Source organism: Vitis riparia, chromosome 19 (assembly GCF_004353265.1).
Source record: "Vitis riparia cultivar Riparia Gloire de Montpellier isolate 1030 chromosome 19, EGFV_Vit.rip_1.0, whole genome shotgun sequence".
Taxonomy (NCBI): Eukaryota; Viridiplantae; Streptophyta; class Magnoliopsida; order Vitales; family Vitaceae; genus Vitis; species Vitis riparia.
Genome location: NC_048449.1, coordinates 8,779,472 through 8,800,473, shown reverse-complemented (window position 1 = coordinate 8,800,473; position 21,002 = coordinate 8,779,472). Strand labels below are relative to the sequence as shown.

The window sequence follows — 21,002 nt, the reverse complement described above, 5'->3', positions numbered from 1 at the left end:
ACAAAGAATCAACTACACTCCAATATTCTATATAAATAACAACAAGACAAACCTTGAATCTATGACCTACTATCCACTACATGTAGACTTCCATAAACTAATGTCTATAATTTAACAAAGTAGTATTATTACCAATTAAGATTACCTTTCCAATTATTGAGTTACAAATCTTACTTATTATATGATCAATTAATATACTTTAGCTTCAAGGAGTATATGTCAAATTTTTACTAAAGAAAATATTATGATCATCATAATCTTTTATATTACATGTCCTTGATCACCTAAGGAGACACACTATCTTAAACCCATTAGATATCATGGCACTTCTATTGAGAATACTTGTTGCTACCAACATATTAATAGTGATCCAATCCATTGAAATATGTAACCACTTTAAGGTCTCAATCATAGGTCAAAATCTCATGTCGACTTTAACACATGCTTAATATTTTTTAAGATTGAGAGTACATGCAATATAGTAACTTGGCGAACCATGATAATCGATAGTCTCATGTAATGATTCACGGTAAGTCTTATCAAATGTATAACCATACATATTAATGCACTTACCATGTGAAACTCATCTCGATGACTAAGACAAATCCTCTCTGTAATTAGGAAGTAGTGAATTATAGTCTCTATTGGATTACCAAAATCCATGAATTGACTATGGGCAACTTTTCTACTTACATGAAATTCATGACTTGCATTTTTTATATAACTTTTAAGGCACTCAAATCATATATAATGTAAGAAATGTTAGCATGTATACTCAAATATCCAATTAATGTAAATGAGATAATAAATAGGAAATTAAGAAACATTTATAAATAAATTTATACATGAATCTCAATGTTGCATCATGTCATGCTTTTTATAGCACAATCACAACAAACTTCTTAGAAATAAAATGGAGTAAAACTTTTGTTCTCGTAAAAATTAAGGTATTATTTCACCATGTTTCTATAAATTATTTTCAAGTTAAAAACAAAAAATGGGTTTTTTTTTTTTAATTTATAAACAACTATATTTGGTAAGTAATTTTAAAACCATTTTTGAAATAACAAGAAATAAAAATCTTGTTTAGACAAATAAATCTAATTATTTTTCCTATTATCATTTTGTAAAAAATTTGTAGATTAAATAAAAATAAACAGGTTTTAATACATATGTATAGTAATATTATAATAAAACTATAAATTATATTTTTATTATTTTAATAAATATTTTAAATGGGGATAATAACATCTCAGATAAAGACATAATTGATTTTCTTTGTTAAAATGAACAATAATAATTGTTGATAATATTTTATTAAAATGAATTTAAAAAGAATAAAAATTCATTTTTAATATTTACATAAAGTGTGGACCCCGTATTTTAGCACGATGCGTTCCCACTTGATGATAAAACTCGTTTTTTATTTATTTGGTGAAATTTTGATTTTTTTTGAAAAAAACTTGATGTCGCCACTTATTTTTGTTTTTTTTTTTAGGGAAAACAAAATAAGAAAGAAAACAATAAGTGTGACTCCTTATTTAGAAAAGACAGTCTGTGGAAAATCGAATCTAGATCCGAGGGTCAGGTTACTTATTGGGAAGGTACGATAAATACCGTAGCACCCCTCTAAGCCCCTAAAAATGGGTCTATACTAAATAAGGTGAAGCAAACATGACAATTAACTAGGAAATCCATAGAAACCAATGAAATGATCGAATAATAAAATGAATCATGTATGAAAATAAGTAAAGTGGAAGTGAAAGCGTACCTTGACAGCAAGTAATAGTGCGCTATCATGGAAACAAGATTAACTCAAGTATAAAATTATCACATGCATATCAAAGAACAAGACAAAGATCAAACAATATTCATTAAGCATAGTAGTTGACAATAATAAGAGATCATATGTAGGGCCCCCACCAAAGCCCAATTGATTTTGCATGAATTAATTCCACAAATTCCATTGTTTTGGAATTATGAAAATTGTCTTCATGCTTATTAAAATCAAGAGAAACAAAATATTATTTTAAAATCAAATAAAATTTGTACAAGTGCATGCCAAAATGAGAATGACAACAAACTTATTAAAAACAGGATTTTTGGTGACCTAAAACCTTAATAAATGATGAAAAGTTGTAGAATTAAAAAAAAAATATTTGAAAACTGAAGTGGAATTAAAATTATTTGAAAGAAAACTAGAGTTTTGAAATTTATTTGAAAATTGAAGTCTCGAAAATTAAATTTAAAAAAATTGAAAATTTGAAAATTATTTGAGAGTTTGGAGTTTTGAAAATTAAATTTAAGAATTGGAGTTTTGAAAATTAATTTAGAAAGAAATTGGAGTTTTGAAAATTAATTGAGAATTGGAGTTTTGAAAATTAAATTTAAGAATTGGAATTTTGGAAATTAAATTTGAAAGAAATTAGAATTTTGAAAATTATTAGAGAGTTTGGAGTTTTGAAAATTAATTTTGAAAGAAAATGGAAGTTTGAAAAATCAAATTTGGAAATGATTTGAGAATGGAATTGAAATAAATAAATAAATTTCGACACCAAAAGATGAAAAAAAAATAGAGAGGATGGCACGTTGAAGGTCATGCATGGCCATGTAGAAGTGGGGCCCGGGAGTATCCCATTGGTGAACCCATCCCACTGTCTATTATAGTGAGAGCTGGCCAAAACATGTGAAATTCTGCTTGAGCCAACATTGACATCAACAATGTCATTTCTAAGTGGAAAAACCCAACAATTCCATGAACAATGGAACAACAACCACCCATATTGCAATATAAACAACTTTCCCAACAAACTGGAGGCCCATAGTTTTGGCGTCATCATTGCAGTCACAACTTCCACAACCATGATTAGCATGCGCACAATGAACATTCAACTCAACTATCTTTCCATCAGTTTCATATTAGATTAGGCGGTGAACATAGTTATCCCCAACATAATCCCGCACACGTTGGGTTCCCAATTCAAGGGAATATCAATGTTGTGTTTCCTTCCAATGTCTTATAGCATGGCCTTCTTCACTCATCCAAACATTGGCTTGATCTCCTTCAAACTCGAGTGCCCTTTTCTTTATTCTGACATATCAGTTAGAGAGTTCTGGATTGGAATAATAAGATTATCTAAATGATAAAACTCAGAAACCGACATCAGCCATAAAGATGCAACCTGAATATTCCTCTGATCGTCTATTCCCATCGTCCAAAACAAAAAGGTATCGGTCGCAATGGCAATCGCCGGAGGTTTGAGCTGATCTAGGAGCCATTCACATGGATCCTCCATGTTTGTCATCACAACTTCAATAAAACTTGGGCAAACAACGGCGCGAACCAGCTTCGAAGGTATGACATTGGGTATGGAGAAGAAACGGAGGTTGGGAGGGGCTTGAGGTCGGTTCAAGGACATGGAATGTTCCTAAAACTAGACTGTATGCACTGATTGAGATACTACAACTAGCATTTGCGAGTCCTGAAGACTATGAGAAAGCTTTCAGTGGTTCCTTGCCCACCCTTTCATCCTTAGACTTAAATCTAGATGCTGAAGACATCTCACATTCATTCCATTCATGACCTCATTAAATCTTCCAAGTAAACATTGAGACTATGGCTTAGCAAAAATAGAGTCGCTTAGCATCCTTTTTAAGACCGAGGTATGCTAAAGTAAATAGAGTGCTATGAAGGAGAGGTGAAGTGCTGGAGGCGATGTGCGGGCTTGGTAGGTATGAAGGATGAGGATTGGTGGGTATGAAAGGTGTGGGTTGTCATTGATATTGTGATAGGTTTAGTGGGTGACCAAGTTGGGAACAAACAAGACCTAGCCATATGTAGATCGAGGTGACTATGCATTCTGCTTACCAGTCGTTGTAGTCAATCTGTTGAAGTTATGCATGCTCTCACACCTAGTAGATAGATTCGGACCAAAATTGCCAACTTGGGTTTCTTCAGGAGAATTGAATAAATGGAACGGGTGGTCATATAGCAAACATAAGATGACCATGCTTGAAAGGAGAGCCATTTACCTCACAGTTTCTCCTTGGTTCAGGTTGAGATTGGCTGTCATGGGTTTGGGATTGCATTGACACTTTTTCGAGCCTTCTCAAGATTTAACTTGAGAGCAAACAATGATGAATTAGGTCTCTATAGGTACCAACATCAGAAGCTGCAACTGGGTGTCTTGACATCATATAAGCATAGAGCATAACCTTCACTTGGCACTTTAGCAATTTTGCATGTCTTGGAGCTCATTCTCTACGGAAAATGAATGTTCCCCTTCACACATGCCCCGATTTTCGATTCTAGAACGGAGAACAGGTTTTGAAAATCGAGAATAAAGTTGATTGGGATGAGAACCAGAAATAGTGGAAACAATAAAAAACAAAGCACCAAAGGTGGAAACAAAATGAACCAACAAAAGCCACATTTCAAGTTTCAATCTATGGGCTTAAATGAGTAAAAATGTCTTGAGGTGGAATAAAAGAAATTGATGCTACATATGCCACATAATGAAAACGAAATAGAGATCAATCGAATCCTAACCATGCCAAACAAAACAGAGGATGTATCAACAACAAAGAACATGTAATCAAGTCAGAATTAGCAAAGTTCAAGATGGCCAAGCATAACAAAATCAACAAAAGTAGCTCAAGTTGTAGGAAGAAAAGATAAAAGACAATGACAATGACGAAAACTTAGGAAAAACAAAGTAACCTTACCTGAAGATCTTTCTCTATGTTCTCTGTTTTTCTTCCTTCTACCTTTCTTTCTCTCACCGTTTTGCTTTCGTTTTATGTTTTTTCTCTCTCTAAATCCTCATCTCCAAGCTTCTATCTTTCAATACTCTTTCATCTGCCCTCTCTTTTTCAAAACCTCTCCTTATTCACCGGAACCCCTTTCCTTCCTCCATAGCTCCCCTAGCTCTGTTTTTCCCTCTGGCTCTTCCAACTTTACTGCTCCCTATCTCATCATCTATCATCTGTTCAGAAAAAGTCCCATCTTAACCACCACCATGGTGAGGTGGTGGTGTGTTCTTGGCCATCCATCCCATGCATGCAGTTGAGTCTTTGAAGAAGCCGACCCCTCACTCCTCCAAGACGCTTGCAGCTCTTCCCGGGATGGTAAAAAAAGAAAACAAAATAAAACCTTCTCCACAAAGGGGTCTACAATAAGTCAAATTTTAAATTATATATACACATTTACTCCCCAATTTTAAACAAAGTGTTTTGTATAGTTTTGATTCAATCTAATATTAATTAGGTTAGTTTTTTAGTTCTAAATCAATCTTAAAAATTAATAGACTTCTTAAAGGAAGTAAAGCATATTAAGTTTCATTTTATTTAACCTTACTTCATTTAGAACTTGCTTGCCTTGAAAGGAAAATTGGGAAAAAGATAGTAGTGTGGAGAGAAAAAACAAAATAGCAATGACTCGTACTTAGATTAGTTTTGATATATTATTTGATGGTATTGATTGAGTTTAATTTTTATTGAACTCATTAACAAATCTCACGCCTCAAGTTTCCCTTCATTTGAAGTCCATTTTCTTAGTAAGAACATTCATAAATATATGATTAATTGTTAATGAGAAATAACAGTCATTATTAATCGTTTTGGTCGGTAAATTTATAGTAGTAATTGGTTTTTGAGTTTTGAATTATTTTTTAAAATTAATAGACTTATATAGAAATTAATGCATTAATCTTTCTTTATTTGGAGTTTATTTATTAAGAAAAATATATTTCTATATAAAAGAGAAATAACAAAATCATTTTGATCCATAATTTTTTTTTTTTAAATCCTAATTGGTTCAACATCTAAATTTTAAATTGTGTACTTATCTAATGAAAAAAAATTCAACCAAAAATAAAAAAATAAAAAATGGTAGGCATTCCATTTCATCTCTTACTTTCCAACAAATGCCCGAGTCTCCGATAACTCAGTGAACACCCAAAAGGGGCAGTTTCGTCCATCCATATCTCTACTGTCTCCTGTCTCCGTTAAGCCCTACTCTGAGCTTTCTTTCTGAGATCGGTCGCTCCAAAAATGTCTGCAACCATTCGATCTCGTGGCCTCTGCTCCTTCATCTCCAAGAACAACCGCCTCTTCTGCTCGAAAGTCTCCTCTTCTCCTCCCAAACCACCGCCCTCCCCCGCTTCAGTCGTTGCCGCCGATCAATCTCCGGCTAACCAGCCGATCATATCTTCTGCTGCTCTCGTTGATGGCCAAAATCCACCTCCTATTCCTCCGCCGGCGCCTCCGGCCGCCAAGAAGTCATGGAACTTCCTCAAGTTCGGTCTCATTGGAGCTCTCACCATCGGCGTTGCTACCGCTGGTTACGCTTCTTATGGTTCGTTCTTGATTGATTTATTTTGGTCTGTTTCCTTTCGGAGAGAAGCGTGCAAGATAGAAGAAAGTGAAACCGTCTTTTAGATTTTTTTTTTTTATTTTTAAAATTCATTTTCAGATGAGCTCCTTTTGGTTGGTGAGAAAATGAAGCTCCTCGCGGTTTGTTTCTTTTTAAAATTCGTTTAGTCTATTTCTGGCCTGTTTCTTTGCGGACAGAATTGTGAAAAGTAAAAGAAAATGAAAGGTTTTTTAATTCATTTTCGATTTTCAAATGAGTTCCTTTGCGTTGCTAGAAAATGAAGCATGTTACGCTCTTTTTTTTTTTTTTTTTTTTGTGTAATTCGTCTATTGGTTTCTGGTCTGTTTGGTTGCGGAGAGAAGTGTGAAACATTAAGGAAAATGATACTTTGTTTTTTTTTTTTTGGAGTTTTTTCTATTTCAGTTTTGTTTTAGTTCCGTGGTTACAAAGAAATGAAGCTTTGAAGCTTATGGTTTATGCTGTTTAGTTCTTTTTTCCTGGAAAGTGGACTAAAATCCGCCTCAATTTAAGCCAAAAACACGTCTTACTCTGAATTGAATGAATCATATAATTACAATTATATTGAAAAGTGTGATATTGGCAGTGATGAAATCCAGTGTTTGGAAGAAAGGAAAAATTGAGAGAAGAGAGAGGAAAATTCTGGAGATAGAAATCTGTTATAGTGATGTCCTTGAGTTCTTTCATGACAGCTTTTATAATTACAGTGAATTAGTTAGAGATCTTAACAATCCTAGCCACTCGATGACCTGGCATAGGAACTTGGTTGTTTGTTGCTTAACTCCTTAACATGTAGAAGTAACTTTATCTTCGTTTGCAGCATACACACTGGATGAAGTAGATGAGAAGACAAAGGCTTTTCGAGCATCTGCTAAGGATAGCGTGGAGGATGATGCATCTGCTTTTGATGTGAGTATGATGACATATAGCGCACTGTTTAGGAACTTCAACAACCTGACCATGTGCCCAATTTACTTTTTCTTCACATCTCTAGGTTCCAGTAGAAACAATGTACAGAGAAGTCAATTTTGCGAGCCCATGAGTCTGATGATATCTAGGACATTAAGGCTGTGTTTGGTTCTTGAAAAGTTTGAGGGAAAATAACAAGGAAGAAAAGGGGAAAAATGGAAGGAATAAAAAGTGAAAAAGAAATCAAATGTAGACTTTAGATTTAATAAATTGTTCTCACATGCTTCTCCAAATTTATGTGTTCTCTATATAGAGATGGAGAATTTGAAAATGCATAAAATTTTAAATAATTTTTATTATATTTGCTTTTTCTACATGTTTTCCATGGTAAGCCAAACAAAAGATTCTAGGTTATCACCCTTGAGGCCTGGCTAAAGTGGTAAAGGGATGGGGAGGGTTTGTGTGAGGTTCTAGGTTCAAGTCCCAATGGGGACAAAAATTTACCTATTGAAAAAAAAAAGAGATTTTGAATTATCTTTTTTTTTTCCCCTTTCCCTAGTACTTTCTTTGTCAAAATAGAGCCTAAAGAGCAACTCACTATTATCTGAATGAAGACATTCAAGTTTTCTATTTTATTCCTTGAGAGCAACGTCATTATCTTAATCATTTAACAGGATGAGATATCATAAGAGTGACGATTTTTTTTTTCCCCTCTCAGAAATTTAAAGCTTTGGCATACACTTCTGCAGTCACAGGTGGATCCCCAACCCTTGTTTCTAATCATATTGATAATGAAGTACTTATATTCTGCTTCTTGTTTTATGCTTATGTGGTCTTTCCTAGAGATATTTTCCGGTTTTGTGTTTTTTATTTTTTATTTTTTGAAGTATGTCCGTATTTGCTCCTAAAGGAGTTTCTTTCTAAGCACTATTTTTAAAGCTTCTTCATCTTATCCTCAATTAAATGTGTAATACTACTTAATTAATTTTTTTTGGGGTAAAATACTGTGTCAATATGCCTTTTTCTTTTGTTGCTATGCAAGGGTTTTTGTTATGACAAAAAAATATGTCAACAAATTTTAAAATGAGAAGAACATACAAAATATTTTTTCTTGGATATATAACTATAAATGGGCTTTAACTAGTGATAAATTGACTAAAATGTCCGCAGAACATTCTGTCTCTTTTTTCATTTGTCTATCAGCACCCACCGTACCCCTTTCTTCTAACCAGTGTGATCCAACTGTCATTACCCTTCTCATGCCCTTTTGTCTCCCTCTAAATTTCATGTAGCCTCTATAGTTTGTGTTTTACAAAATTACAGGCCGTGTACATAGACTTAGTGTGGAGTATGGTTTTTATCATAAACTTTCAGGTTGATTTTCCTAGTCTAGGTTTGTCCAAGCTGCCAAGTTTATGCCCAAGTGTTTTTTCGAACACACATGTTTTGGTTCTTTAGTTAAGTATAAATGTTAAGAAAGCTGAGGGTTTGTTTTGGAAATTGTTCTTGAATCCAACTTTAAAAATACGTTTGGCAAATTTTGTGGTGAAAACAGCTTTTTGAACATTTATTCTGAATAGGTTATATCTTAGAATTAAATTTGAGGTATTTTCAAATTTTTTTTGTACAATGTTTTAAGAAACAATTGAAAATATAGAGAACATTTTGCAAACTTTTGTATTGTATATAAATACACAATACCTTCATGGAAAATAAACCAAGAATACCGTTTTCATATTTGAGTTCTCAAATAAATTTTTTATTGTTGGAAATAATTGAGAACCATTTTTAAGAATTGTTCTTAAAAACTGGTTTTTGAGAACTGTTTTTGAAAACATTACCAAACAAACCTAAGTCTTCCTGACGTTTCTTAGACATTCTCAGATGATCATGTTTAACATAGCTACTCCACTTGATTGAACAAATGAAAATTCATTAGTTGCAAAGACAATGTTATGCACTTTCTTTCTACTCTGTTTTTGGCTCTGAAAATGGTTTCCTATGACTGGTGCACTGAAGGGACTTCCTAACCAGATAGTTATTGTTATTACACTTGTTTTTATTGTTAATTTTACCATTACTAGTATCAAAGTTTCAATGGTTTTTCCTCTGATATTTCAGTCCCTGCTAAAGCAATTGATCTCTACTTGGACATGAGGAGATTAATTGAAGAACAAGTTCATGTGAGGCCTATATCTTAATTAGCCTTCTCTTTTGCTTTTTCCTGTGCATTGTCCTATTTCTTTTTCTTTTCTTTTTAAATTCTTATTGTTTTATATAGGGTTTTACTGAACCATTATCAGATAAGCTGCTTCCTGATTTGCACCCAATGGAGCAACATGTGTTCACACTTGTTCTCGATCTGAATGAGACATTAATATACTCTGATTGGAAGGTAAGAGTTTCCTTGGAAACAAGTTGCTTTGTCCTCATTCTTCAATTTTGCATGGTTCAAGACTCTTTAAAACCAGATAGATTAGTTAAAATGGTCTTACAAATGTCTTTCCCACCTATTTCTTTTATACCATAAGTTTGGGATATTAAAGAGAATCCTTTTTGCACTCTAAGATTTTAGGACAATGAGTTTTCTGTATGCCTATTTATTTGTGACCTACAAAAGGGTTCTTTTGACAGCAATCACAACATAGATGGGACAGTGGGTTTACAATGTGAAGGATTTTCTTCTGAAGTTGCTTGATTTTAGTGATGGGACTTTCTTTTTGATGTTTAAAGCGTGATAGAGGTTGGCGAACATTCAAAAGACCTGGAGTTGATGCCTTCTTGGAACACCTAGCTCAGTTTTATGAAATTGTAGTGTATTCGGACCAACTGAGTATGGTAATTTTGATATACCCTCTTTATATTTATGTTGCTTATTTTTTAATAAATTAACTTTAATATCATGTGTCTTTTCTTGTTCTTGTGCAGTATGTTGATCCTGTTGTTGAGAGATTGGATAAGAAGCAGTGTATACGACATAGGCTATCAAGGGCTGCGACTAGATATCAGGATGGAAAACATTACAGAGTAAGTTCCAATCACTAATTTTCTTTAATTGTCACTGAAAGCTATGTATTTGCATTAACAGGTTTTTCATATAACTGTTATTTGATGTATCAGGTCTAATGACTTAGCTTGCATTAACATTAAAGGAACAACCTTCATATGTTTCTGGCACTTATTTATATAACTACATTTTTTATATTATTTAAAGTTTATAACACTAATCAGATATATATATTTTTTGATAGGGAATAAATAAATTTAAATTTTGTGCCATTTTGTTTAAGGAAAAAAGAAAAACAACCTAAATGTCAAGAAAGGGATTTGAGCCCATGCCCTTTCGGAACAGTACCTGAAACTGGCGCCTTAGACCAACTCGGCCATCTTGACGTTGTAATACTTATCAGATATATATTTCAAAAGTCTTCTCTTGATATATTTTTCATTGGAAATGGAGAATCATTTTAACGATTATCTGAATGAAAGATGGGTAATATTCTATGTAATATATATGACAGTAGATATTTTATGATTGTATGGTCCTGATCCATGGATTGCTAGAACCTAGGATGTTTATTCCTGATTACAGAGAGATCTGACAAGCTTATTATCATTTTTATTGCCCTGCATGGTAGTGGGGACACCTGTCTCCAATCGAGGACATGAATCATTTGACTTTTATCAAACTTGCTCTTCCGGCAGAACTAATTTGGAAGCCTATGGACCTGGAAGTAGAAGTGTCTGAAAAATAGGTTTAAAATGTTCCTTTTTTCAAAAGAAAAAGGAAAAGAGAGAGGGAAGAAAAAGAAGCTCGAGTGTCCTTGGAAATGGAGTTAATTTGTGGAAGTGTTGATAGTATGTGCAAAGCAAGCAGTATTCAGTGAATACAAAGGCCCAAAATCACTAGCAATTTTTCTTTTCCATTTATAAATTGTTGCACGATGGATACTTTGTAGTATTTGCTTATATTGATACTTTATAAATGGTGAAGTGCAGTAAATAAGATGTAGTTTCTGCTGGCAGGACCTCTCAAAGCTGAACAGAGATCCTGCGAAGATTCTTTATGTGAGTGGCCATGCGCTAGAAACTAGCCTTCAGCCTGAAAATTGTGTCCAAATTAAGCCATGGAAGCTTGAAGAAGATGACACGCAACTTTTGGATCTTATTCCTTTTCTTGAATGTAAGCATCCTGCAATTTTCATAAGATCATAGTGCCAAGATCCTCTCTTTGTACTCTCTCTGCTTGTTCTTTTTGTGTATGTTGATTTAATCCCACTGCCAAATGTTGTTGTGAAATTTAATGACTAACTTATTTGATTACAGATGTTGCCCGCAATAGACCAGCTGATATCAGACCAGTCCTAGCATCTTATCAAGGACATGATATTGCCAAGGAATTCATTGAGCGTTCTAAAGAGTATCAGAGGTAAAATATACTCTACTTACATTTGCTGAATACTAGCAGATATGGCTACAAGTTAGTATGGCAGTTTCAGAATTTTGCCATTTATGACTAGCATATAGGTATAAAAAAACTAGTATTGTGGTTTCAGTCATAAATGGCAAAATTCTCCTGTTATATTCTTCAGACCTAGTCAAAGTCATTGCTTGCACCCAGGTTAACAAAATTAGTTGAACTTTGGTCTAATGATGATACAGGCGGATGCAAGAACAGAAGCAGCATGGCCGTTTCTGGAGACGTTGAGATCAGACTCCAGAGCTATGTGAAATAGTTGCTGGAAACTTGAGATTTTATTCTTTGAAGCGAAGAAACAAACGAGTATAAAGACACTGCCCTTAGTTCAGGAAGCCATTTTTTGGAAGTTGCAGCAATTTTCAGCCGAGGAGCTAGTTTAAGCTGTCAAAAGACTGATAAAATACCTCATTCTTCAACCAATCCAACGAGATACTATTTAACAATTTTTCCATGTGACTAGACCATCGTGAAAAAGACGGATTTTGCTTATAATTGAATTCTTTGTTGTTCTATCAGGTGAGGCTTTTTGAATTAGAAAATTGTTTTCTGTGTTAAAGAATCAAAAACTGTTTTTAGAAATGGTTTTTGAATAGGATGGTGTGATGGTGGAATGAGTTTCCACGCATGTTTCGTGGAAGAGTATCATTTTTGCTTTGAGTAGTCGAAAATGGGGTGGTGGTTATTATTATGATGCACGATAGGAAGTGGGGCCACACACACTCCTCTACTTGGATGTGGACCTTATGAGCTCCATTGAAAAGTCCCCGTGGCTCCCACTTTCCAATTCCGCCCATCGAGAATATTGCTGATCATCTGAGGGCCTGCATCTCGTCTCTCGTTTGTCGTTATCAGTGTGAGCATTCTCTATTTGCTGAGGCAGGGAGTAGGGGATCCCAGCTACATTGTATAGCAGGCTCCAGGCTAACCACTTGCGATGTGAAGCGTGAACAAAACCATTAATTATATCGGTCGACCCCAGCTTCAGGCACTCTCAAACGACCGCGTTGATTGCTTTACTTAGGTCCATGTCCATAAATTCTATCTATTTCACATTAGTGTTAGACATGAAAATTAATGCATAGGTTTACCAAGCTTTTTTTTTTTTTTTTTTATAAAAAAAAAATCTGAAAATGGGTATAAAAAGACCACAGTTCCACCTCATAATGAGGTCGTGGGTTGATTTAATGTCCACGAGGTTTGTAATTGATCAGGATCGTCCATTGCAGAATCCTGTAACATCTTGACTTATTGACTTGCTGGGCATGATGGCACAATCGGTGTGCGGACCAAGCAACTCTCAACCATCCCACTCAGCCGTGTTTGGAACGCCGATTTGATTTGATTATGACTGCGTTGATGCTGTCCACATACATTCCATACCGGTCCCAAACAGCTTCGTCTTAGCCAAAAGGCCCTCCTGCGCGCCCCCGCCATTTGACCATAAATGATATCACAATTCCACGTTAATTAAAAAATAAAATTTTAAGTATCCAATGGTAAATCTTTTCACCGTTCTTTCTCACGCGCCATGAAAAAGAGAGTGAAATAACAGCCAGCCACGCCCCGAAACGCAGGGAAGCTTGGTTGTTTGTCATTATCATTGCTGTATTTCACTCTACATTCATTCATGTCTTCTTTGTGCAGTACTCGCTCTCAGTCACATTCGGTTCTGTGCGGTACAATTCCAACCAGCCCTCTCATATATAAAAGAATGTTGAAACCCTACCACCTTATTCAAGTGCTTCCTTCTTCATCCCTCCATTTCCAATGTCTCGCTCTCTCCTCTCCCTCTCTCTTGGCCTCCTTGTCCTCGCCGCCGTCGCCGCAGCCCATGGCGGCCATCATGCTGATGACGATGATGATGTTGATGTTGACGCACCGTCGTCGGAGGGCGTTGACCTGAGGGCGAAGCCACTGATTCTGGTGAAGATCTACTGTCTGATCCTGGAGTTTGTCGGGACGTTCATCGCCGGCGTGTCGCCTTACTTCTTGAAGATGAATGAGACTTTTCTAGTGCTGGGAACGCAGTTCGCCGGCGGAGTGTTTCTGGGGACGGCGATGATGCATTTTCTGAGCGACTCGAACGAGACGTTCGGGGATTTGACGAGCGTGGAGTATCCGTTCGCGTTCATGCTGGCGTGTGCGGGGTATTTAATGACGATGTTCTCGGATGGTTTGATTTTCTATGTGTATGGAAAGGGGGCCAGTGGTGGTGAGGGAGATGTCGAGCTTCAAGGTTGGTTCTTTGAGCCTTTGATTTTTTTTTTTTTATCTTCCCGTAGAAGATGAGGAAAGTAAGAGATGAGAAACTCAATTTAGTATAGACAGTACTGATTTGGCGGTTTCACGTAAAAAGTGAAAACTCAATTTGATTTAGTCAGTACTGATTGGCTGATTTTAGATTTCTTTTTTTTTTGTTTTTTATTTCTGGTAGTTGGTAGTCTTGATTGTGACTCGTTTGACTGCTGAGAAAAATAGAGTGAAAGAGGAGAAAGCTTAAAATAGGGAAATTGGAAATGAATTTTGTGAGTACTGAACTGGTGTTTCAACGTTTCTTTGCGTTTTCAATTTCTGGTATATAGATTCTTACTCTGTTTCTCTGTAAGAAACCGAGGAAAGCTAATGAAAAGCTCACCCTTTTTTGCCGAGCTTATTTAGCTTATTTATCTCAAAAGTCCACTTGGCCATATGGTGACTGGAAGTCATTCATTTTTCCTCTTTAGGCCTCGCCTCAGCTTCATTTCGAATTCCAGAACAGAGATTGAGAACTCCATTCTAATGTATTTGGATGGGTTTTTTTAGACAAAATCCTACTCTCACTTGGATTTGAATTCCTCTCTTTCGCAACGGTATTATGACTCACTTTCATATTCCCTTTGTTAATGTTCTCCTTTGTTACAGCAAACATGCAAGGAAAAAGCAGTAGCAATGGCGGAAATTCAGTGTCTCTGGGTCAGGTGAGATGATAGGGAAACCTTGATCCTCTTATCACTTCTTAGAAAATACAAGGAGACAGCTGAATGAATACTTATTATCCCTTAACAGGTTCAGAATCGCACGGAGGTCCCCTTCGCAAATGCCCCTCTGAAAACTGCCACGTCACTTGGGGACAGCATATTACTCATCTTTGCTTTGTGTTTCCACTCTGTATTCGAGGGCATTGCGGTTGGAGTTGCAGAGACCAAAGCCGACGCTTGGAGAGCTCTATGGACCATCTGTCTCCACAAGATATTTGCAGCCATTGCAATGGGAATAGCTCTCCTCCGTATGATTCCAGACAGACCCCTCCTCTCCTGTGTAGCCTATGCCTTCGCATTTGCCATTTCTAGTCCAGTTGGTGTGGCCATCGGTATTGTCATAGATGCGACTACCCAGGGCGCTGTGGCTGACTGGATATTCGCCATATCAATGGGGCTAGCATGTGGGATCTTCGTCTATGTCTCAATAAACCATCTACTGTCTAAGGGATACACTAGTCAGAACACAGTTCCGTTTGACACCCCCAACTACAAATTCTTAGCAGTGTTGTTGGGCGTCGGGGTAATCGCGGTTGTGATGATCTGGGACACATGAGCTCATCCTGAAGTGGGCTCCTTTAATCATAGAAGCTGCAGGGAGGATAGCCAAGAGAATAGAGAAAGGAGCTTAGAAATGTTACTTCTTGATCCCACCTCGTTAATGACGATTAAGCAAACCCACTTTTTTTATTCTCAATGGATCTCTAGACACATATAGCTAGTTCAGATCATACATCTTCTGTAGAAGGAAAATGCAGTCCTATGAAACTTACGCTACCAGCAAAACATATCAATCGATTGCAATTAAATCAATTAATACTAGTTCTGATTATTCTTGGAGACCATGACAATCGTGACCTAAGGGAATGGTAGTCTCCCAGGAAGGAAAATTTGGTGAATGGGTAGCTGGGTCGATTTTGGCCTAACACCAGATTTAAGTGATTTGTGAACAATTATGGTTTATGCATAAATGTGAGCGGCAGATCCTTTAAAAATTGGGGTAGTAAACAAATTCGAAGCAGGTGCCAAGAATCCATATCAGATAGCTTATCCCATGTGCTCTTCTAAAGGTATACGAGAGATCTTTTCCTTTTTACATTCCATAAAAATTAGCAAGCTACTTTCGGAGATTTTGTATGTTACTGATATTATGCAAAAAGCATTATCGGGTACTTACCAATCCACTGATCACCTTACGTCGTCCCGCCTTGACCCCCAGGACTTGAAGGATCATGTAAAGAATTTGTCCACTCAATTGGCCAAGGTGATGGGTGAGGTCTTCTTGTTAAGAACCTTAGATTACTCCGTTCCTATGACTTGGATCATGTAAGATGCATGTAAATCTATTTTAAGCTCTCTAAATTTGTCGTAGCAGATAAACAGATATTAAAAAATAATAAGGATATCACAAAAACATAGATATAGAGAATTAAAATCACGTACCTTTGATCGGGATGTTCTCAAATCAATTTCACTCGATGTAATTAACTCCAAAGTCATAAATGATCTTGTAAACACCATAATATCTCATCCGAATGATGATGGAGATCTCAAAGGTAAAGGCTAGGGTGGAGATCTCTAGGCACTAATGGTGTTTTATCCTGATTTTATAATTTGTATTTTCATTTAGTAATTTAGATTTTATCATATATTTTGAACATATTCCTTTTTAAGGTGAGAAAAATAGTTTATGGTCATTTTAAAATTCAATGTACGTAGAAAAACACAATCGTACATATTTAAAATGTTCAAAAAAGACGATACAACTATTTAAATGATCCAATGATCCAAATTTTATTATATAATTTCGACATATTCACTTTGATGACCGAAGAAAAAAATACTTTACAATACTAGAAAAATTTAGAATCATCTTTAAATTCAACATACCACCTAATACATAAAGTAATGGACAACCATACTTATATTTAAAATGCAGAAAAAAGGACAATAAAACTATTTAAATCACCCAATAATACGTTTTATCATAAATTTTGAAATAATTTACTTCCAAGTCTAAGAAAAATAGTTACAATACTTTCAATTTTAAGAAAAATAATTTAGAATGGTACGTTAAAATATTTGACAATTTTACTTATTTAAAATGTTTAAAAAAGACAATAAAACTATTGTAAATAAAAATAAATTATTCTTTTTCAAATCTTAGGATTTGTTTGGGAACTTTTTTAGAATAATTTTTTATTTTTTAAAAAATACAAAAATACATATTTGATAACATATTTTTTATCATTAAGAACAAAAAAATAGGATATTTTCAAATAATATCATTTAATTGTCTTATATCGTTTTCATTTGTTTTTTAAAAGTTATTTTAAGAAATAATTATACAAAATAATTAAAAATAAATATAAAAATTATTTTTAAAACATATTTTAAAATATGAAAAATAGATTAAAAAATTTTTAGATTTTTAAATATTTTTATTAAAAAAAAAACAAAAAACAAAAAACATTAAATCCTTTTCATTGAAAGACCCCAAGAAGAGAGTGAAATACCAACCGCTCCCCAAAAAGCAGTAAGGAAGCTTGGCTGTGAAACAAGCGCTGTAAATGATCAGTCATTATCATTATCGTAGTTCGTAGCTGTATGTCTCTCACATTCATGACTTCTTGGTGCAGTAGTCGCTCATTCACATTTGTCTCTGTGGTGAACAATCAACCCTCTAATATTGAAACCCTACATAATTACTCAAATGTTTCCTTCTTCATCCCACCGTTTTCTATGTCTCGCTCTCTCCTCTCCCTCTCTCTTCTCCTCCTCGTCCTCGCAGCCGTCGCCGCAGCCCATGGCGGCGATCATGCCAATGATGATGATGGTGACGCGCCGTCGTCGGAGAGCGTTGACTTGAGGGCGAAACCACTGATTCTGGTGAAGATCTACTGTCTGATTCTGGTGTTTGTCGGGACGTTCATCGCCGGCGTGTCGCCTTACTTCTTGAAGTGGAACGAGACGTTTCTAGTGCTGGGAACGCAGTTCGCCGGCGGAGTGTTTCTAGGGACGGCGATGATGCATTTTCTGAGCGACTCGAATGAGACGTTTGGGGATTTGACGAGCGTGGAGTATCCGTTCGCGTTCATGCTGGCGTGTGCGGGGTATTTGACGACGATGTTCGCCGATTGTTTGGTTTCCTATGTGTATGGAAAGGGGGCGAATGGTGGCGATGGAGATGTCGAGCTTCTAGGTTGGTTCTTTGAGCCTTTGATTTTTATTTTTTTTTATTTTATCTTCCCGTAGAAGATAAGGAAAGTAAGAGATAAGAAACTCAATTTAGTGTAGACAGTACTGATTTGGTGATTTGAATTTTTATTTTATTTTTTTCTTTTCTGGTGCTTGATAGCCTTGATTGTTACTCCGTTTGACTGCCGAGAAAATAGAGTAGAAGAAGAGAAAGCTTAAAGCAGGGAAATTGCAAATGAATTTAGTGAGCGCTTTCAACTTCCGATATTTAAATCCTTACTCTGTTTCTCAGCTGAAGAAACGGAGGAAAGCTATGAAAAGCTCACCCTTTTGGGCGAAGCTTCTTTAGATATGACTTTGATTGCCGTGAAGCCAGAAGAAAAAGAAAAGAAAGTTATGAAATTTTTGCTGGGCTTTCTTTTGTTAACTTTCTTTCTTTCTGGAATTTAGTTGGTGCTTTGGAAAAAACCTGAGGCAGAGTTGGTTAAGTTGAGTAGTTACTGACATGGAGATTATCAGAATTTTTTTTTCCCTTTTGTTTGTTGTTGAAAATTGACCCTTTTTTCAGTTCAAAATAAGCCAGCTGGACCCTTGTGGATCATGGATGGATGGTGGATAGAAAAGAATAGAATTTCAAATCTTTACGCAACATGATGTTGACTGTTGAGGTTTTATAAGATGGTAATCTCAGAAGTCCACTTGGCCATATGATAAGAGATCGAGAAGTCCATTCAATTTTCATTTTAATGTATTTGGATGGGTTTTTTTTAGACAAAATCCTACTCTCACTTGGATTTGAACTCCTCTCTTTCACAATGGTATTATGATTCACTTTCATTCATTTTCCCTTTGTTACAGAAAATATGCAAGGAAAAAGCAGTAGCAATGGCGGAAATTCAGAGTCTCTGGCTCAGGTAAGATGATAAGAAAACCTTGATCCTCTTATCACTTAGAAAATACAAGGAAAAAAGTTTTAAAATGCCTGAGACAGCTAAATGAATACTTATTATCCCTTAACAGGATCAGAATTGCACAGAGGACCACTTTGTAAACGCCCCTCTGAAAACCGCCACATCGCTTGGGGACAGCATATTACTCATCTTTGCACTGTGTTTCCACTCTGTATTTGAGGGCATAGCAATTGGAGTTGCAGAGACCCAAGCCGACGCTTGGAGAGCTCTATGGACGGTCTGTCTCCACAAGATATTTGCAGCCATTGCAATGGGAATAGCTCTCCTCCGGATGATTCCAGACAGACCCCTCCTCTCCTGTGTAGCCTATGCCTTTGCATTTGCCATTTCTAGCCCAGTTGGAGTGGCCATTGGTATCATCATAGATGCCACTACCCAGGGCGCTGTGGCTGACTGGATATACGCCATATCAATGGGGCTAGCATGTGGGATCTTCATCTATGTCTCAATAAACCATCTACTGTCCAAGGGATACACTTGCCAGAGGACGGTTCCCTTAGACACCCCCAACTACAAGTTCTTAGCAGTGTTGTTGGGTGTCGGGGTAATCGCGGTTGTGATGATCTGGGACACCTGAGCTCATCTTGGGTTTGTTCCTTAATCATAAAAGCTGCAGAGAGGATATCCAAGAGTATAGAAATGTCATTTCTTGATCCCACCTTTTTTATAATGATTAAGCAAACCCACGTTTTTCTTTTCAATGGGATCTTTAGATACATATGCTACAAGTAAAATAGTATCTAGACAAGTGAAAAGATATTCGGTATCTGATGCTCTGTAACATTTTTTGTATCAGTTGAAATGTGACTTCAGCTTCATGGATCCAGTAATGGTAGAGCATCATGAGGACATGTGAAGAAAACAAATCATTAGAAAACTAGGGGTTAATCAGCTCATGTTCTGAAAAAGATGGCTTAGAGCCAGTTCAGATTATTTGCAGATCATCCATCATTTAACAATGGGATATACCATGGGCACAATTCAATGGCCAGTTCAGATCATGAATATTATGTAGAAGGAAAACGCAAACCTATCAAATTTAGAGTGTATTTGACAGGATTTCTAAGAAATGTTTTTAGTTTTTTTAATACTTAAAAGATAAAAGTTTTATAATATTAATAATCACTATCAAATAGGTTGTTACATTATTATCAAAACATATCGATGAATTGCAATTAAATCAATTTTCATATAAATTACACAATGAAAAAAAAAAAAATTATATTAAAGATATTACCTTAATATACACTTTCTATAATTTCATAAAATTAAATTTATACTGAAAATGTCTTTTCAAGATGTACCTTTGATATAAATTCAATTACTTCGATGGGTGGCTAATATAAAAGTTGTGAAAGATGTTTCTTCAAAAGACATATTTAGTATAAATTCAATTTTGTAGAATTATGTATATATGTTAAGTGTAATTTTTTATTCCCTGTGTGGTTAATATGAAAGTGTTTCTGCAAGGGACACCTATAAATTCAATGTTTTAGGATGCATGATTAATAAAAAAAAAATTAAAAAATGTATCTTAAAAAAATACCTTTTAGTATAATTTTGATTTTATGGAATTACAATAGGTGTTTCTTGAGGAGACACCTTTAGTGTAAACTCAATTTTTTTAACATGTATTATTGATATGAAAAATATGAAAGAGACACCGACAAAAAGTTTAATAGATTTATCAATAGTTTTGTAACTATCACTTTAATTTTATTTTTTTTCCAACTATAGTTTAAAACCCACAATTTGAAGCAGGTGCCAAAATCCATCAGACAACTTATCTCGTGTGCTCTTCTAAATTAAGGTCTACATGAAGAACCTTTTCAAAGCAAATTGATACAATAATGGGCCCAGCCAAAGTCCCCAGCAGCACAGCCTGCAGGAAAAGTACATTTTAGTATTGGAAATTTTACATATCAAAGATCTTTTCCTTTCTACATTCTATAAAAATTAGCAAGCTACTTGCAGATATTTTGTATGCTACTGACATTATGCAAAAAGCTTTATAGGGTACTTGTAGATGAGGAGAT

At 35.4% G+C, this 21,002-nt stretch overlaps 3 protein-coding genes across 3 annotated transcripts; all 3 read left to right on the top strand.

The window, feature by feature from the left end:
* The first annotated feature begins 5,950 nt into the window (after nucleotides 1-5,950).
* LOC117908541 (mitochondrial import inner membrane translocase subunit TIM50-like) lies at nucleotides 5,951-12,295 on the top strand. The gene is made up of 10 exons (XM_034822178.1): nucleotides 5,951-6,355; nucleotides 7,212-7,300; nucleotides 8,019-8,055; nucleotides 9,422-9,483; nucleotides 9,582-9,695; nucleotides 10,034-10,138; nucleotides 10,229-10,327; nucleotides 11,327-11,483; nucleotides 11,627-11,729; nucleotides 11,963-12,295. Exons 1-10 carry the CDS (start codon nucleotides 6,052-6,054, stop codon nucleotides 12,006-12,008), a joined length of 1,116 nt encoding a protein of 371 aa, XP_034678069.1. The 5' UTR covers nucleotides 5,951-6,051; the 3' UTR covers nucleotides 12,009-12,295.
* Nucleotides 12,296-13,425: 1,130 nt separating this feature from the next.
* On the top strand, nucleotides 13,426-15,637 carry LOC117909438 (zinc transporter 11-like). Its single transcript, XM_034823481.1, has 3 exons — nucleotides 13,426-14,016; nucleotides 14,682-14,737; nucleotides 14,826-15,637. Exons 1-3 carry the CDS (start codon nucleotides 13,548-13,550, stop codon nucleotides 15,351-15,353), a joined length of 1,053 nt encoding a protein of 350 aa, XP_034679372.1. The 5' UTR covers nucleotides 13,426-13,547; the 3' UTR covers nucleotides 15,354-15,637.
* A 1,750-nt stretch (nucleotides 15,638-17,387) lies between these two features.
* LOC117909437 (zinc transporter 11-like) lies at nucleotides 17,388-19,792 on the top strand. The gene is made up of 3 exons (XM_034823480.1): nucleotides 17,388-17,999; nucleotides 18,854-18,909; nucleotides 19,016-19,792. Exons 1-3 carry the CDS (start codon nucleotides 17,405-17,407, stop codon nucleotides 19,541-19,543), a joined length of 1,179 nt encoding a protein of 392 aa, XP_034679371.1. The 5' UTR covers nucleotides 17,388-17,404; the 3' UTR covers nucleotides 19,544-19,792.
* Nucleotides 19,793-21,002: the final 1,210 nt, after the last annotated feature.

Excerpts from the sequence above, each read along its gene's own strand:
- LOC117909438 (XM_034823481.1), top strand. The coding sequence starts at position 13,548 with ATGTCTCGCTCTCTCCTCTCCCTCTCTCTTGGCCTCCTTGTCCTCGCC. Across the intron at positions 14,017-14,681 it reads GGGAGATGTCGAGCTTCAAG|CAAACATGCAAGGAAAAAGC; the intron begins GTTGGTTCTTTG and ends CCTTTGTTACAG. Across the intron at positions 14,738-14,825 it reads ATTCAGTGTCTCTGGGTCAG|GTTCAGAATCGCACGGAGGT; the intron begins GTGAGATGATAG and ends ATCCCTTAACAG.
- LOC117908541 (XM_034822178.1), top strand. The coding sequence starts at position 6,052 with ATGTCTGCAACCATTCGATCTCGTGGCCTCTGCTCCTTCATCTCCAAG. Across the intron at positions 7,301-8,018 it reads ATGATGCATCTGCTTTTGAT|AAATTTAAAGCTTTGGCATA; the intron begins GTGAGTATGATG and ends TTCCCCTCTCAG. Across the intron at positions 9,484-9,581 it reads TAATTGAAGAACAAGTTCAT|GGTTTTACTGAACCATTATC; the intron begins GTGAGGCCTATA and ends TGTTTTATATAG.
- LOC117909437 (XM_034823480.1), top strand. The coding sequence starts at position 17,405 with ATGTCTCTCACATTCATGACTTCTTGGTGCAGTAGTCGCTCATTCACA. Across the intron at positions 18,000-18,853 it reads TGGAGATGTCGAGCTTCTAG|AAAATATGCAAGGAAAAAGC; the intron begins GTTGGTTCTTTG and ends CCTTTGTTACAG. Across the intron at positions 18,910-19,015 it reads ATTCAGAGTCTCTGGCTCAG|GATCAGAATTGCACAGAGGA; the intron begins GTAAGATGATAA and ends ATCCCTTAACAG.